The sequence below is a fragment of the Chionomys nivalis genome, chromosome 4, assembly GCF_950005125.1.
Source record: "Chionomys nivalis chromosome 4, mChiNiv1.1, whole genome shotgun sequence".
NCBI classification, from domain to species: Eukaryota; Metazoa; Chordata; class Mammalia; order Rodentia; family Cricetidae; genus Chionomys; species Chionomys nivalis.
In genome coordinates, this window is record NC_080089.1 from 107,507,439 (window position 1) to 107,524,814 (window position 17,376).

Genomic DNA, 17,376 nt, shown 5'->3' on the forward strand with positions numbered 1-17,376 from the left:
TGCAGTTTTAGAGAGTTAGTGATCATTATGGTAGTAAGATGGCAGGCATGGTGTGGGGGAGTAGCTGAGAACTTTACATTCTGATCCAAAGTAGCAGGCATCAGGCAGAGAGAGACACCTGGTCGGCATGGGCTTTTGAAAACCTTAAAGCCCATCCCCACACCTCTTCCAACAAGGCCCCACTTCCTAATCATTCCTAAACAGTTCCACTAACTGGGGATCAAGCATTCAAATGCATGTGCCGATATGGGCCATTCTCATTCAGACCACCACAGTGAGATTAGTTGGACTGTCTGACTGTCTGTCTTTTAAACGTCACAGCACAGAGACCAAGAATTCAGATAGCAAGAGAGTCATCATTTGTATCGATTTAACTCCTGGTTATTCAGGGCCCCATGGTGAGCAGGTCAGGATAAAGAAATGCATAAACATACACTTGCACAGATGCTACTTCTGAAGTAGACTTTACAGTGCTCACCTTTGTATAGGGCTTGTTGAGTAGATGTAGACATCATTTTCTTCTTTAGACTCTATAGTATTAGAAGGGTTTAAAAATTATATATTATCATTGTCATAATTTTCAAAGACTAGCTAATTAAAAAATAAAGTCCTTTGAGTAAGATAGCCATGAAGAAAAACAATCTTCCCTCTATGGCGAAGAAAACCTAATTTTTTTCTTGAGGATTAGTTAATGAGTTGGCTCCTCTAGACTGTAGTTAATTTCTCTAAGGGTTGTGAACTTCTCAGGAAGAAGCAGTGCTTATCTACTGTAGAGAGGTTTGCTGGTTGCCTGACTATTTCTGGTTATTGCTCATAGCTCAGTTGGGGACCAGGATCCAATCTTCTTTTCCTAGGGCTCAACTGTTGGGCTGTGGTGAGAAGGGTTGAAGGCTTAAAATTAAAATCTCATCTTCTCAGTGACCTTGCCATCTGAGTAGTTACATGACCTTGTTCAGGCCCAATTTTCTTATCATGGGCCCTTTTCCCTTCCCATTAAAAGGAAAGGAGTCGGTTGGCCTAGTATATAATTTTCAATTTATCCTGTAACTTTTTTTTCTAAGACAGGGTTTCTCAGTGTTCTAGGATAGCCTGAAACTCACTCTGTAGACAAGGTTAACCTTGAACTTAGAGATCTATGTGCCTCTGCCTCCTAAGTGCTGGGATTAAAGGTGGGCACCACCACCTCCTGACTCACTCGTATTCCTTTTAATTACTCAATATGCTCTAGTACCCACTGGAGGGGTGATTAAGATAAGTAGTTTTACTTACAAAGTTAAAATGTTCAAGAACGACAGTTTCTTTTGTATCATGGTAGCAGTATGAGCACAAGAGCAAGGGCAGTCTTAACCATAAGCTGTGGTTGGACACATAGACTCTTCCAGTGCATCTGTCTCTCCAGTACAGGGGAATATGAGGTGAGTATGGCACTGATACATTTTGGAATTTTTTAGCATGGTCACCTTGTCCTCTTCAGGTGTAGGATGGGGTTTGCTATGGGACTATACTCCCACCTGGTGCATAGAGGCCTCACTCAGGGCTGCGGTCATTGTTGCATTGTGCTTCAGAAGACTATTGGAAGGAAAGCAGGGAGGGAGCAGGCTGTGAAGTCTGCTTGGTCTCTGATCCTTGTGGTTGAGACCCATTGCTTCTTTGGTTGCAACCCATTAGTCTAGGCATCTCTGGTCCCTTTAGCTTTGATCTGGCTTCCTGACATTGTTGTGGCATTCACTGTATCTCTGGTACTTAATGAACTGTGCATTGCTGTTCATTGCTGGTGACATTCTGAGGGCCATGGGTGGGGAGGGCTGGTATGGAACAGAAAGGACAGACTGTAAGTGGTTATAGTAGTGTTTTCCCGCCCACAGCAAGGTGTTAGGCTGTCTACTGTGGTGAGGACAACATATGCACTTGGATGCACAAAAATGGATTTTGTTCAGCTTGGAATTTTCAGCTTTGCAATGGTATAGAATTGATACACCAGTAAAAACCATATTTTGAATTTTCATCTTTTCCTCAGCTAGTAATAAGTGGATACAATTAGCAACCGCAGTGTCCTGGGTTGCTAAGACATGGTATCTTGTAAATTAGTTATATTTAAAGCCATTTTGAATTATGATATTTCCAGTTTACTGTGGGGTTTGTTGAGATGTAGCTCCATCAGAAGCTGAGTAGCATGTATTGTAAATGCCTGTCCTCTTGTGCCATGCTGAATTCTGAGAGTTTACTAAGAACTAACTGGCTTTTTATTTTCAAGGAATTAATAATTGCTGTGTGTCTTCTTGTTTATAGCTATAGTCAAGAAAAGTAGACCAAAATTTAAAAAGCAAATTAGGTCTGTTTCTCACTTCCACCTCCTCCTTCTGAAACATACACCAACGTGTTTTGGTGCTAAAATACTTCTTGATGAAGTCTAGAAGGTCAACACAGCGCATTGCCTGCAGTACAGCAACAAATGTGATTTCTCCCATTTCTACTAGCTAGAAGGCCAATATCCAGGAGTAGGTGGGGTTAGTTTTTTTTCTGAGGCCTCTCTTGGGCTTCCAGATAAAGAACACCTTCTTACCGTGTCCTCACATGGTCTTTCCTTTGTGTGGTGCAACTGAAGTGTATGTGCGTGCGTGCGTGTGTGTGTGTGTGTGTGTGTTGTATATATCCTGATCTTTTACTGTGAGACTGGTTTAAGGCCTATCCCAAAGACTTCATTGTATAGCTCTGGTCTCCAAAGAAAGCCATATTTTTGAAGTAGTAGAGATTAAGAATTCAGCAAATGAATTTTGGGAGATATAGTTTAGGCCAAACAGATGTAAGTCGAGGGTTACTGCCTAGAGAAACAAGCTCACTTTTCACTTTCATTTTAGACTTTGACGATAGCATGTTTGTTAAGACCTCAACTCCTGGTGAGTGGATCACACAAGGAGACTATTATGCCAAGCATCAGTGCTGGAAGGTAAGGAGCTGGGGCCAGAAGCCAGGGTGAGGAATGACTGTGACTGCTGGCCTTGGCAGACCTCATGGGAAAGTTTCCCACTATCACATTGGTGACTAGGACACAGTGATGGTGGCAGTGATTGTGCCATTTCTGAGTTTATCCTGACAGGAGGAGAGCCCCCTGCCCTGTTCTTTCCCAGTCAGTGCAGGCATGGTAGTCCTTCATTTCAGCAAAGTGCTGGCAGATAGATAGATAGATAGATAGATAGATAGATAGATAGATAGATAGATAGATAGATAGATAGTCAGTCAGTCAGTCAGTCAGTCAGTCAGTCAGTCAGTCATGGTCTGTCCCCTGCCAAGGGGCCTTCCTATTTATTTCCATGATTGATTTTTGCAGCTCAGCTAAACCATCACAGTCCCAATCTTACTTTATTTCTTCCCTTTGTCAGCTGCAGCTTGCTAGAGATGTTCCCCTCTGTAGCTGCACAGTGTCTGCTTCAGTAGCCCCGGACACCCCACTATCAGCGGCATCCCACACAGGAATGAGGGCAGGCACTAGCTTCTTTAGGATCTCTTTTTAGATCCAAAGTTCCCAGTGGACTTCCTCATGCTTCTCCTTGTCAGTACTAGGTCACACGCTCTTCACTGCTGCAAAGTCATCTGGGAGGGTAGTCCTCCTGACAGTTTAAGCCTTGTATGTAGAGTAGATTTTTTGATCTGGCAAGAAAGGAAGGAGAATGCTGTGGGTAGCAACGACATCTACCGCCACCGACTGAGCTCAGGAAACTTACAGCTCTCGGAGCTGACTGCTGGGCACCTGGATGACTGGGTCACCATGACTACAGCTGAAAGCAGCTGCGCTGGTTTTGGCAGATGGCTTTCTTTCCTTCTCTGCAAATGGATGGGGTCCAGCTTCTCAAGTGTCCCAGAAAGATGTCTGCTGCTTCCCTTCCATGTCTGAACAGATGCTGTGTGGCTCATTCTGTTGCTCTAGCAACTCTTATTGTTGGAGCCTGTAAGCTAGGTCTGAGTGAAGGCACTGGACAGTCATGAAGACCCTGGGACTGTAGGACAGAACTGATAAAGACAGGCCTGTGGTATAGACGAGACAGAGCACCTCACGTTTCTTCAGCCTCAGTTCCTAGAAAAGTTTGGTTTGCTGTGATGGGAAATAGTTTACATGTACAGAAAAGGGATCATATCTGGGTTTCTCATAACAAGTACCCCCATCCAAACTTAGCGGCTTATCACAAGTCGTCTGCGCAGGTCTCTGGGCTAGCAGTTTGAACCAGCTAAATAGCTGCTGGACCCACCTAGGGGAATTCGTGTGTCTACCCTTGGCCGCCATTCAGTTGTATTCTGTTTCTGGTGATTGACCGGTTCCTGGCTCTGGTAATGGGGGGATGGGTGTGGGGTCACTAGGGTTCTTGAAAAACTTCAGCAGATCTTGTCCCTTCAGCAGATAAATTTGGGCTAGTTCATATTATGCCAGCGTTCAAAGAAATACGTCAGTCCTGAAGGCCTGTTCTTAGAATTAACCCTGTGGCACTTCGTATGAATTCTCTTGGCTAGATAAGTCAGAGCCCACATTAAAGGACAAGGAGACAGACAGACTCACTAATGCTGGGGTAGAAGCAGCAAAAGTATATTCAAAGGAATGTGGCAGAGGTCAGAGGTGTGAGGGGCTCTGGCCACCCTTTTGATTTCTAACAATGAGGTGAAGAGAAAAACCATGCTATTATAGAGGTATATATGAAAGGTTATTTTCAAAATATGCAATATTTAGCTGTAGAAATTGATAGAGCCTCAAAATTATTCATTATTGATCCTTGTTATAATTGGAAAGAAGCACTGAACATTTGGCTATTGTTGTAAAACCAAAATATTTTTTGGCAGGGTGGAGGGAGGCAGCAGGGAGGGAATGGCAAGGCAGGCTGGGCAGCAGCAGGTGTGGGCACCAGACTGGAGTGTTATAATATAAAGTCTTAACTCTTCATTCCTTTCAGAACATCATTGATGTTGCCCATATGTGTTGTCCATGGGTTTCCAATTATTTATCCCTTTAAAAATACCTTTTGAATGTTTGAATCTAAAATTTTTTTAGGGGAGCCGGCACAGATGAGAATGTTATAAAAAGCCTTCTCCTCGCCCGACTTTATTTTGACCCCCGCTAAAGGACTTCAGGACTCAGGTGGCTTATTGAGTTTTTGGCTGCATGTCAATGAATGTGTCAGAACCACCATGCAAGATCATTCATCCAGCAAATAATTGTTGAGCTATGGGCCAGACATTATATTTAGATCCTAAAAATATGATGGTGAACAACAGTGATACACAGACAAGTGCACAGTTCAGCAGTTCCAGGTGTCACAGATGAGAACCAGCTGTCCCCAGAGCCACCTGTCCTGGACACAGGAGGTCAGGGAAGCCTTCTTTGAGAAAGGGTCTTGAGCTGAGATTGTAGAATAAGTGAAGTGAACTAGGCAGAGAAAGGAAGGGGAGCATTCCAGCTAGAACAGTGCATGCAGAGGGCCAGCTGGAAATGTGGGTGGACAGGAGCAAAGAGCATGAATGGGAGAGGTCGTTCTGTCTGATCTACCACAAAGCACCACTCACTGTCTCCCGTACCAACATTGAGACCTAATGCCAGTGCAGTGTGAGCCTACTGCTTCTGTAGCTCGTGCTTTGAGACAGTGCAGGACCTCCTGTTTCAGAGAGCAGCTTTTCTGCTGGCCAGGATTTGGGTTGTGCTTGGAGACCTTTGACATTCCTTTGCACACCTCATAGTCAGAGGTTTGTTGACACAGGTTTGCATGCTTCAAGGATCTTAGGTGCTCTGATGCCATCTCTACTACATTTTTACGCCACCACGTCTACACTGCTGTCCACCAGCACACAGGCTGCCACTATAGCTAGCAACCATGTCAAAGCCCAGAAAAGCTGCTGGGTAATTTTGGGCCCTTTGCTCCATGGCTCTGACTAAGGTTGCTACTACATACAGTGAGGAGGGGTATGTCTTCTGCACGTGGCCATTAGAAGATTATACAGAGTTGGTGTTGTGGTGGCCTATAGATCTATATGTTGTATTCACTTTCTTCATGGCTACTGACTATTTCCTAATGAAACCTTTGGATTGTATTAGCTGGTCCCACAGCTGGACTCTGTCTTTGGAGACTCCTCTCTTTAAATCACTTGTACTTTCCTGCTCTTCCCTGTCAGATTGGGCTGGGCCAGACACAGGACTCTGTCCATAGCAACATAATGCATGCATTAATTCTTGTTCTGTTACCTCCATTACCTTGCTGGGAATCAAACCTTTGGCCTATTCCAGGTTGCAGCTAAGTGTTACCAGAAAGGAGATGCAGTTGAGAAGGAGAAGTTGGCCCTGGCCCACTACACTGCTCTGAATATGAAGTCAAAGAAAGTCAGCCCCAAGTAAGTGTCTTAGGATTGGTTCTCATACTCTCTGATGAGAGTGTCAGGTTGGATATACTGGCCACATTTCATGACAATGCTGATTCTTTCCCTTTTCCCCAGGGAGAAGGAGTTGCAGTATTTGGAACTGGCTAAGACTTACTTGGAGTGCAATGAGCCAAAGCTGTCTCTTAAATGTTTGAGCTATGCCAAGGAGTTCCAGCTCTCTGCCCAGCTGTGTGAGAGGCTGGGAAAGGTATGGCCCCAACCCGAAGATGCTCCTTGAATAATGGGGCTTCATCTGAGTAAATGGAGGGGTGGGCCATCAGCTCTGCCTGTGGCAGGAAGAGACTCCAATCCTTAAAGGAAGGAGAGGCTGGCCCTGTCATCTGTGATCCTTCTTTCTTCACTTGCTCAAGAGTGTGTTGTATGTGTTTGTGTGTCTCTGTGTGTATATGTGTTTATCCACATCTGTGTTACTATTCAAGTCCTGAAGTCAGCCATAGGAAGGCCAAGTCACAGACCCAAACCAGATGGATGTTAAAATATTATTGCTTTCTCTTTGCCTAGGTTCACTTGAGTAAGTAGCTTGGTGTATGTATACGTGGAGGGTTTTCTGTGTTTCCAGTAATTACCTAGATAGATCATCATGGTCTGATCCTGTAATCATGTGCAGCTACTTGATAGAAAGTTAATTAAAAGAAAGTAAAGTTAAAAGCTTGACCCTCAGTGTCACTAGTCATATTGTGAATGCTCATCATTCCAGAATGGAATCATCACTCAAAGCTCTGTTGAGCAGAACTTCGAGTGTGGAACACAGCTTCTTAGTGGTTAGTAAGCTGACAGTGGGACACAAATGGCTGCTTGTCTGTGGCAAGATTAAAACAGGAGAAGAAAGTAAGCAGTTAGAAATTGTTCGTAGCTACATTGCATTGCTGTAACATCCAAGTTGTCATTTTCTCAGCGGTTCCTTTGTTTTGCTTTTTTCCATTTGTGTGTGTGTGTGTGTGCGCGCGCGCGCGCACGTGCGTGTGCCCAAAAGTGATGTCAGGAATCATCTTCCATCTCTCCTTCACCTTACTCACTGAGGCAGGGTCAGTGAATCAAACCCCGAACTCACTGATATGGCCATTTTGCTTGCTAGCTTGTTCTGGGGATTCCATCTTTCCTTTCCAAAGCCACTCCCTCACTGGGCATTTTAGTGGATTCTGGTGATCAGAACTCTGGCCCTCAGGCTTGTGTAGCACACACTTTAACTACCGAGCTATCTCCCTAGCCCTGTAGTTCCTTGTGAGGGAATCAGATGTGGTGCGGTAAGAATTTAAAAGTCTGGCAGTTGCAAAAAGTGTGCTAGAAAGCATGGGGCTGTGAGCTGTTGTATGTTCTACCCAGGTTTCCTACTCTCTATTTGGAACATGGGTTTCTGTGTATCAGTGTAACAGTTTCTAGGATCCCTCGCACACCCTGGATATTGAAGTCAGAGTGGGGAATGGGGAATGAGACCTATTGAGAAGCTGGAGTTGTGGGCCCCATGTCAGTGTCTAAGAAGATCAGTCCCTCCCAATGCTGCAGCCCTGGCTCCATGTTTGTTATGGGGTGTGGCTTATCTGGGAGATGGAGTAGAACAGGGAATAGATGTTCTACATTCTAGGAGTTAAGATAGTTTCTATACTTTCCAGTTTATTTAGTCTCTGCCCTCCAATCTTTGGTGTTACCATCTAGAACCCTAATGGGAGGCTACAAGATACAGGCCTTGCCTGTCACTTTCCCCTTTGCCTCCCAGTACTGTCCATGGGAAAGGAGCTTGTCTCTTTAACCTCACCTCAGCCTCACATGCTTGCATTGCTGAAGACTAGATCGTGGCATTTTCTATACACATGGGATTTAAACTTGTCTAAACTTGTCTTGTTCTATGCTTTGGCTTTTCCTTGCCTCTTATGTTGAGCTCTGGCTGTGTCTCTGACCATGGTAACATTGCAGAGTGAGTGTTCTCTATATCACTACCCCCTTTCTCCAGTGATGAAAGTTCAGGTGTGGTGTGGCATGACTCAGTACTACTGTACCCATTTGTGATGTGTTGCTAGAAGTGGCCTGCAGCCCTGGGTCCTTAGACACTGCTATCTCATTTTACTAGGTATGACTACTTTGCTATCCAGAATGGCAATGCCATGTTGTATGTAAAGATACTGTGTTCCCTATGTCCTTGACCATGTTTAGCAGATTCTTATTTTTGCAAGCCTCTAGATGTTTTTCACTGTGGATTAAATTTCCACTCCTCTAATTGTTACTGCAGCTGTTCACATTTCTCTATTGCAAATGGCGGTTTATAGCCTTCCAGTGTCTTTAAAATTCTCTTTTCAAAAGTCTTTGTAGCTACAGGATTTTTTTTTTAATGTTCTAGAACTGCTAGTTCTTATATGGTAGCTTCTAGTCAGATATGGCTACTTAAGATTAATTAAAATTAAATAAAATTTAAATTTCAGGTTTTAGGTTACAGTACCCCCATATATCAAGGTCTCTATTGAGAGTTAGTTAGAGACCAGCAGATTGGATCACACAGTAATGAGAAACATCTGTTCTCATAGAGAGCTGTTGGACAGTACTGATTTCAGTGCTTAAACTGGTTTTCTTTCTTGCCTCTTCTCCCTCTTCCTTCTTTTCTTCTACTTCCAGTGTCGGGAATTGAACCTGGGGCTTCATACACATCTTAAGCAAGTGCTCCATCACCAAACTGTATTCTAGCCCTGAAAATTGTTTTTCTTAGCTTTATTTCATGAGACTTTGTGGAGCAGTTTCAAGTAATAAAATTCATTAACGTTTCTCCTAAGATTTGAATTGTTAGGTTTTGTTGGGAACATTTTACTTGCAGGTCACAGATATTCCCATACATTTTTCTCAATAATTTTTGTATCTAAACCTTTGAACTTTTATTTTTTATGTATATGGGTGTTTTGCCTGCATGTTTGTATATTTACTGCATGTGTGCAGTATGGGAGGAGGCTAGCAGAGGCCATTGAATCCCCTGGGACTGGAGGTACAGATGGTTGTGACCTACTGTGGAGGTGCTGGGAATTGAACCTGGGTCCTTCTGCAAGACAAGCAAGTGTTGTTAACTGCTGAGCCATCTCTTTAGCCCCTGTATTTAAATCTATAATCCACCAAGACTCCATCTTTGTATACGATGTGACCTGGAATTTAACTTTCCCCTTTATTTTAAAAGGAATTAGTTTTTATTTTATCTATACTAAGAAATAGATACATAATCACTTTTACTATTCATGTGTTAGTTTTTTTAAGATTAAGAAAGCCTAGAATACTTTAAATAAAAACAAAACTTTACTGTTGTAGATAAGAGATGCTGCCTATTTCTATAAGCGAAGCCAGTGCTTCAAAGATGCCTTCCGATGCTTCGAGCAGATCCATGAATTTGACCTTGCACTTAGGATGTACTGCCAAGAGGAGCTCTTCGAGGAAGCTGCTGTTGCAGTGGAAAAGTAGGTGGTTTTATTCTTTCGCATCTTTCTGCCTTCTCCCTTCTCTCGGGATGGCCTGCTGTGGTCGGTACTCTGATGCTTCTGAAGTGACTGACCTGTCAATCTCCCTCACATGAGAGCTGCTTCAGTGCAGTCTCAGAGCTCCTTGAGAGTGGATTCTGCCTCTCAACCTCGTTCTTTGCTCTGACCCATCATCATAGGAGAGGACTGAAGATGAAGGATGTGTCCTGGCGTGTTTATAATAGGATACACTGACTGTAGTCAGTGGAGTGCAAGTGCTCCTGAGAGCGATATCAGTATAGCATGATTCCAGTCATGCACACCGAACAAAAGAGAAGAATTGCAAGCTAGGTAAACACAGACTGGTGCAGCCACCGTTATGTCCTTTTCAGTGTCACAGTCGTGTTTGTCAAAGCTGAAACCCAAAATGGTTATTATGTTTTGGTTTTCAGGATGCATAAATTTTTCCTGGACAATGAAACATTTCTAGAAATGTTGTGCCAGACAGCTTTAGGTCTTTTCTCTAATATCTGCTCATGGGAGCTTTATTTAAGTTGCTTTGTACTGCATTTTGGAGAGACTTCTCTTTTTGCTGATAACAAATTGACATGTGTACTTTTTTGTCAGGCCCGCCAACTGCAAATACTGACATGGAGACTTACTATTAATTATATAAGTTCAGCCTTAGCTTAGGCTTGTTCCTAACTAGTTCTTATAACTTAAATTAACTTATGTTTTTTTAAATCTCCATTCTTGTATGAAGCTTGTTACTTCATCTGTACTGCCCATCCTGCTTCCTTCACATCCGGCTGACGATTCTACCTTTCTTCTTCCCAGAGTTCTCTCTCTGCCTGGAGTACTGCTTGTATTCTCCTGCCTAGCTATTGACCATTCAGCTTTTTATTACACCAATCACAGCAACACATATTCACACAGTGTACAATTGTCCTACAACACTCTGTCTTTGCAGATATGAAGAAATGTTAAAGAACAAGACCTTTCCCATTCCCAAACTCTCCTATTCTGCCAGTCAGTTTTACTTGGAAGCTGCTGCAAAGTACCTGAGTGCAAATAAGAGCAAGGAGATGATGGCTGTCCTTTCCAAGCTTGACGTGGAAGATCAGCTGGTATTCCTGAAGTCTCGGAAACGCCTAGCAGAAGCAGCAGAATTGCTTAACAGGGAGGGTCGGAGAGAAGAGGCTGCCCTGTTGATGAAGCAACATGGTTGCTTCCTGGAGGCTGCCAGGCTCACTGCCGACAAGGACTTCCAGGCCTCCTGTCTCCTGGGGGTTGCCCGCCTCAATGTGGCCAGAGATTCTGACATAGAACATACAAAGGCTATTCTGAGAGAAGCACTTGATCTCTGCTATCAAACTAGCCAGCTGTCCGGCATTGCAGAGGCCCAGTTCCTGCAAGGGATTATCCTCAGGGACTTTCAGAAGCTTAAAGATGCCTTCATCAAGTTTGACATGCTCAACCACTCAGCAGGAGTGGTAGAAGCTCTCTATGAAGCAGCCAGCCAGTGCAAGTCTGAGCATCAGAAGGTTCTGGCCCTGGCCCCAGGGGGCTTGGAAGTCCTTCTCAACCTGGTCAGGGCCCTTAACAATGTGACAAACAATGCTGAGAGGGAAATGGTCAAATCTTGCTTTGAGTTCTTTGGAATTTCTCAAGTGGACGCCAAATATTGCCAGATAGCCCAGAATGACCCTGGGCCTATATTAAGAATAATTTTTGACCTGGATTTCACCTTGAGTGAGAAGAAAACAAAAGAACACTTCTTAATAGTGACTGATCAAGTGAAGTTAGCCCTGAACAAGCACCTCTTGAGCAGACTGTGTCAGATCACACAGATCCTGCTGGGGAAGACCTACCCAGGGGTCTGCACGAGATTTATTGTGGGTCTGAAATGTGAGGATGAGAAGTGTGAGGATTTCCACAGACCCCTCAGGCGCTGCGAGGCCAAGTGCATGGTTCAGTCAAAAATGCACCTGGTGGCAATTAACGGATTGCTTCTGGAAGCCAAGAAAGTATTCCCTGAGGTCTTAGCTGAAGAACTTGAAGAAATAGACTGTATTTTGTCTCTGGATACATATGGCCTTTGCAAATCCTTCCTAAACCTCCTCTTCCCTCGGCATTTCCATCAGAGAATGCTGTCTGAAAACCCTATGGCATGCAGAGAAATCCTAAAGCCAAATTACAAGTTCTTCTGCTCCTTCCGGTTTGCCTTGAAAGAGTATATCCAGGATCTTTTTCATAAAGAAAGTGCACACAGCCGCAGGGAGTCCACAGACCTGTGGCTGAGTGCCATGCAGGCTTTCCTGCTATCCTCCAGCTACCCTGAGGACTTTGAGAAGCTGCTTCACCAGGAGGAGGACAGTTACAATCGGGAGCTGAAAGCCCTCGAGTCTGACAGAGAGGACAGAAACAAGGTCAGGGGCTACAGAATGAAATGCGTTGAAGGGAAATTTGGCATGTTGGTGCCCAACAGGGAAGATGAGAGTGTGGAGAAGTCCTATCTGTGCTTCATCAGGCTACTGGAGAGTTCCATGGACCAGCTCTATGTGCATAGGAACCCTGAAGACTACAAGCGGCTCTTCTTCCGCTTCATGAACGTCCTCATTAGGAGATGCAAAACACCTCTGGTCCCCAGCATTACCAACACGGTGGTGCTGCTGGAGTTGCAATTCATTCACTGTGGCGTGGTGCTGGCCCGTCTCTGGAAGAATGTGGTCTTGTGCCTCCCCAAGAGCTACATTGCACTCTTGCACTTCTGGGAGTTCCTTTTCAGCAAGAAGGACAGGGAATCTGGGGACGTGTTCTCCATCATCCAAGAGTACAAGCCGAAGGATGTAGCCAGAGCCATCCGGGACTTCCGGTCCCACCTCTCCTACCTCGTCAAGGTGCTGTGTGGTTACGAGAGTATGAACTTCAATGTCTTGCTTGATGCCTTCAGTGAAATAGACTATGTGATCTCAGGGGAGGCGGAACGGGCACTGGTGTTGTGTTTGGTGATGCTGGTGAACGCGGAGGAAGTCCTGCAGCCCTTCTGCAAACCACTTCTATACCGCCGTTTCCGGGAGATCGAGACAAGGCTGCAGTTGATGAGCGCGAATTGGCCAGACCAGGTGCCCAAGAGGCTGCTGAAAGTGGTACAGCGGGTGCTGATGGCTGTCAGTGTGAAGTCTGTGGCTGAGGCGCTGCAGGACCTGCTCTTTGAGCGAGATGAAGAGTACCTGGTGGATTGTCACTGGCGGTGGGACAGTGTGCATACCAAAGGCACTGTGGTCCGTGGCCTCTGCCATGAAGAGGTCAGACTGAACCGCTTGCTCTGTATGGGCCCTGTGGACCAGTTTGCTGACCCAGAGTGGGATTTTGGTGAAGATGAGACACATGAATTAGAGGAGTTGGCCCTGGAAGATCGAGATCATTTTCTGGCTGCCATTCTTTTCCAGAAGCAGCGAAAGGCCTTGATCCAGCGCAAGCTGCGCAGAGCCTGCCTGGTGGTGTCACTGTGCATCAGCTGGAGAAGATGGATTCAGACAGAGCACAGCAGGGAGGAGGCTAGGGAGCTCAGGGCTGGGAATTTCAAAAGGGCTGACATAGACAGGACCCAGTGTGACCTGTGTGGCGTGAAGTTCATCCGCAGCCCCGAAAGTTACTTCAGTCCTGGCAAAGCATTTGAGGGAGCATCGGAGGCTGTAATCATTTCCAGGACTGAGCTGGAAGGGAGAGAGGGTCGAGAGAGAATCAGTGAGTCATATGAGCAGCATATTCACTTGGAAGGCCACCGGAGGCAGCAAGCAGCCTACCAGAAATATCTGGAATTTTTCCATGAAAAGGTGGACCCGGCCATCGAAGAAGGCAAAGTAGTGGTGCAGGACATTGAGCAGAGCATCTGGATCCGTGGTCACCTGGGCTCCAAGGAGCAGAGCCACATGCTGCAGAGGAAGGTGCAAGAGCACATCAGAAGGGTTTCGGATCTGGTAGAAGAGCTCTACAGGCGGAAGGCCTGGGTTGAAGGTGAGAGCCCGCGGGGATTGGTCCAGGGACTGGTACTTAGGGTGTAGAGGTGGGATGTTAGTATTAGCAGAAAGACAAGAAAAGGCTCTTCTTAGATACCAGCAAAATCTCACTGTTGAGGCCATCCTCAGTTAAATATGTGTGATTAGTGTAAGCTGAGATGGTTTCTCTGGGTACTTCAGATGAGAAAGTGGCTTGCTGTCTAATGCTATGGAGCAGATACAGAGAGGATGTTTAAAGTCGTGAGAAAACTCCTTGAGGTGCCTTTGCATTACTCACTCAGTGATATTTCCTGAGCATCAGCAAGATGCTGAACCCTAGGGTAGGAACTGAGGACACAATCTCTACTTGGGGTAGCCTTGAGTCACACTCAGTGTGAGCCTGTCATAGTAAATGCTCTCATCTGCTCTGCAGTCAGGTTTGCCCTTTGATGGTCAGGTTTGTCTTTAATGGTAGTTTCTTAGCAGCACTGGAAATTAGCATAAAATGAACAAAGTTACATTGAAGAAGTTCTGTATTCAGTCACTTTCCCCACGTTAGGGCTTAATGACCTTTTGAATACAAGTTTCCCAGAAAGCTTTGCTTTTGGCAGTCTGCAGGTGCACAACTGGCTCTGGGCTAGCATTTAAGGCAGCCTGTGCTTGTGCTGGCAGAGGCAGCTTTGGGATGTGGGGGAGTTGACATAGTGCTTAATGCTCTAATACCTGAAGTCATCTCTTTACTCAGAGCCTCTGTTCTTTGGTTTCTGTAGCCGAGGAGGTGATGACTCAGCAGGTCAAAATTCTGGCTTTGTCCGTCAAGAACGCACAGGAGTGGCTAAAGAAGACAGAGCTCCGCTTAAAAGACGAAGGTAAGGCCTGTTCTCCTAGAACAGGTGATACTTTGGATCTTGTGGGTTCTGGTACTGCTGGCTTCCAGTTGAGTGTCAGGTGGGTTTGTCAGTGATGTCAGGAGTATCTGCCAAATCATTAGTGATAGAATTTCTCCATCTGATGAAGGGCATTATTCTGGACTTGTACTTGCTTATGAGTTATTATAGATGTTCAGTCATCGTTCAAACTCAGCACAATAACTCCCAAGGATAGGTAGTTCTGTAAAGCCATCCCTTGATAGGAGTGTTTGCCTATGCGAGTCTATCATGTTAGCCAGTGGGGCTCTAAAGTGTCCAGTAGAGGCCAGCATGGACAAATGACTAGGAGGGCTGCAGAGGGCTCCACCTTGTGGAAAGCTGATCAGGCTTCCTAGCAGGAGTCACACTTTTCTGTGATACAAGATTTCTTCCCTCTTGCCCTTCCCAACTGCCGCACCACATTTCTTCTTCCTCCGAGTGTTTTGTCCGCTTGGAGACCCTTCCAGATGCTACTGGAAAACCCTGACCTTAAAGCTGAGGAAAGCTTGGAGAAACTTGGTACAAATGTCTTTGCTATGCTGTAGTCCCTTCTGGGTACCAGGACTTGGTGATTATTTCAAAAGAGATAATTGTCATATCAGCTCAAGGAGCCAAACTATGAAGCTTTAACATTGGAGAAGAGTGCTTGCTTGGGTTCTGCTAGGGAAGCAACACCAGTGCACAGTGGAAAGTTCTCTTCTCTGCCACCCTGGCAGAGAGCTTCATTTCTTTACCCTAAAACAATGATTTCAGAAACATCAGGTTTTACCTGGATTTTAAACTCTGTTCTGTGGTAGAAGAGGAAGTTGCCATTTTCATGTGGGTTTTGCTTTTTTGCTTCCTAACTAGGTATTGTTCAGGAAGAGGAATATGAAAACGAAGTTGAAGACTTTGGTGAACTCCGCCCTAGAAGGCGTTCCCGGAAATGTGGAAAGCAGAGAAAATACTAACATTTTCATACAGCTATTGCCTCTTAAACCTTCAGAACATTCCATCCTGTTTTAGAATTCTAAATGCTGGGGCAAAAGAGAAACAGAACATGAATTAGTATTTAAAAAGGTCACCTTTGCTCTTCACTGTTATTGCCCATTTAGTGATAGCATAGGGCCAGATTGCTCCCTCAAGTGCAGGGACCTCCAGTTTTTCAAGTTCAGGTCTAACAGTAGCCCTGCTCCCCCAGACACCACACATGTCCAGTTATGGGGGGAAGTAGTTGAAAAGAGTGCTGGAACTTCTCTGCCCAAAGCTCAGACTCCCTGGCTCATCACCACTGTGTGATGAGTTGGCAGCAGAGGACTAGGCATTTAAGATTGGCACATCTCATCTTGGAGTGCCCCTGCTCCAGGTCAGAAAATCCCTCTGCGGATCCCTTATCTCCTGCCACACTGCTATAAATCAGCAAGTAGAACCAAGACTTTTTGTGCCCAGAGTTCATTTGGGCCTTGCCATCAGCCACCCTGAGCCTAGACTACCTTCTGGTTGTCTCAGTGGCATCTGTGGTGTATTTTCCTTTTCTCTAGCGACTTTTCTGCCACCCCCTTTGTGATCATTCTCAGCTACTTGTGCAAGTCATGGTTAGACTACCTCAGAATGTAGTCAAGCATCCGCCCAGCAGCCTTTGGACGTCCTTTTCATTCAAGGAACATTTGAGGGTGTTTCCAGCCTGCTCCAAGGTGGTCTTGCTTTTGCCTTGTGTAGATGATATGAGAAGCGCCTTGCGTATACTTTGTATGTCTATATTTTTTGGTTCTTCCCGCTATATTTGATACCCATGCTCAGGTTGACAGTTCAAGTTTCTGCCTACTGGGCTCTTCAGGTGGGGAACACGGACAGAGGAGGAACCAGTCTTCTGATGATAGTCTTTGGGATTTGGCTGTGGATCACTGCCATGTGGCCTGTAGGCCCTGCCAGAGGAGTTGCATGAGGCTCCACCCACTGCCAGCGCTCTCAGCCTGGGCTCATTTGGGAAGGCTTCCTTCCTCTGGTGGTCACTGCCTGCCCTCTTGCCACTCAGCCCAGGCTCCTATGGTCCCTGGAGGCTTCGTCTCACCACAAAACCAGCTTTTCTTCCACGTTGCTGCTGCTATCACTGCTCACTGTTGCCCTCCATCATCTTTCTAAAGATGTATTTCATCAAAATGTTTGGTAATTTTATTAAGTTATGTTTCTCATTTTCCAGATTTTTTTTATAAACTTGCCAGAAAAAAAATATCTAATCAAATATTGCTGTCCTATCACAGTTTTATAAAGTTACAGCGTCTCTCTTACCTGCTGCTGTCTTTTGTTTATTTACAATTCCCTTTGAGAACAAATGTGTGACTGTTGGTGCTGATGCCCAGGCCGCCGGTTGTTGCTGACTTCCTGTGCCTGCTGAGATGGAGAAATTCAAGGTCAGAGCATAGCTGAGTACAGGCTCTTATGTGTTGCTGAGGACCAGTCTTGTACAAATTCCTTTCAGTCTGGGTGTTTCTGTACAGTAGGGTTTGGAGTGCATGGACTTTGTCAATGCTGTGTACCAAGGACCATGACCCTAGAAGGTGGGAGACCTGGAACCAGATTCCTTTCCTGCCCATAGTGAGCTGAATAACCTGAGATGATCCGTTGAGCGCAGTGTTCAGGTGCCCACCT

At 45.2% G+C, this 17,376-nt stretch overlaps 1 protein-coding gene across 5 annotated transcripts in view; it reads left to right on the forward strand.

The window, feature by feature from the left end:
* Nucleotides 1-17,015, forward strand: part of Trank1 (tetratricopeptide repeat and ankyrin repeat containing 1) — an 80,596-nt gene extending 63,581 nt beyond the window's left edge. For all 5 annotated transcript variants that reach the window (XM_057767729.1, XM_057767732.1, XM_057767730.1 and 2 more), the window contains 7 exons: nucleotides 2,859-2,947; nucleotides 6,263-6,366; nucleotides 6,469-6,601; nucleotides 9,694-9,839; nucleotides 10,810-13,859; nucleotides 14,611-14,709; nucleotides 15,598-17,015. In XM_057767729.1, coding sequence (XP_057623712.1) covers nucleotides 2,859-2,947; nucleotides 6,263-6,366; nucleotides 6,469-6,601; nucleotides 9,694-9,839; nucleotides 10,810-13,859; nucleotides 14,611-14,709; nucleotides 15,598-15,698 — 3,722 coding nt within the window. In that variant the 3' untranslated portion in view covers nucleotides 15,699-17,015. The remainder of the gene's footprint in view (nucleotides 1-2,858; nucleotides 2,948-6,262; nucleotides 6,367-6,468; nucleotides 6,602-9,693; nucleotides 9,840-10,809; nucleotides 13,860-14,610; nucleotides 14,710-15,597) is intronic.
* The last annotated feature ends 361 nt before the right edge of the window (nucleotides 17,016-17,376 follow it).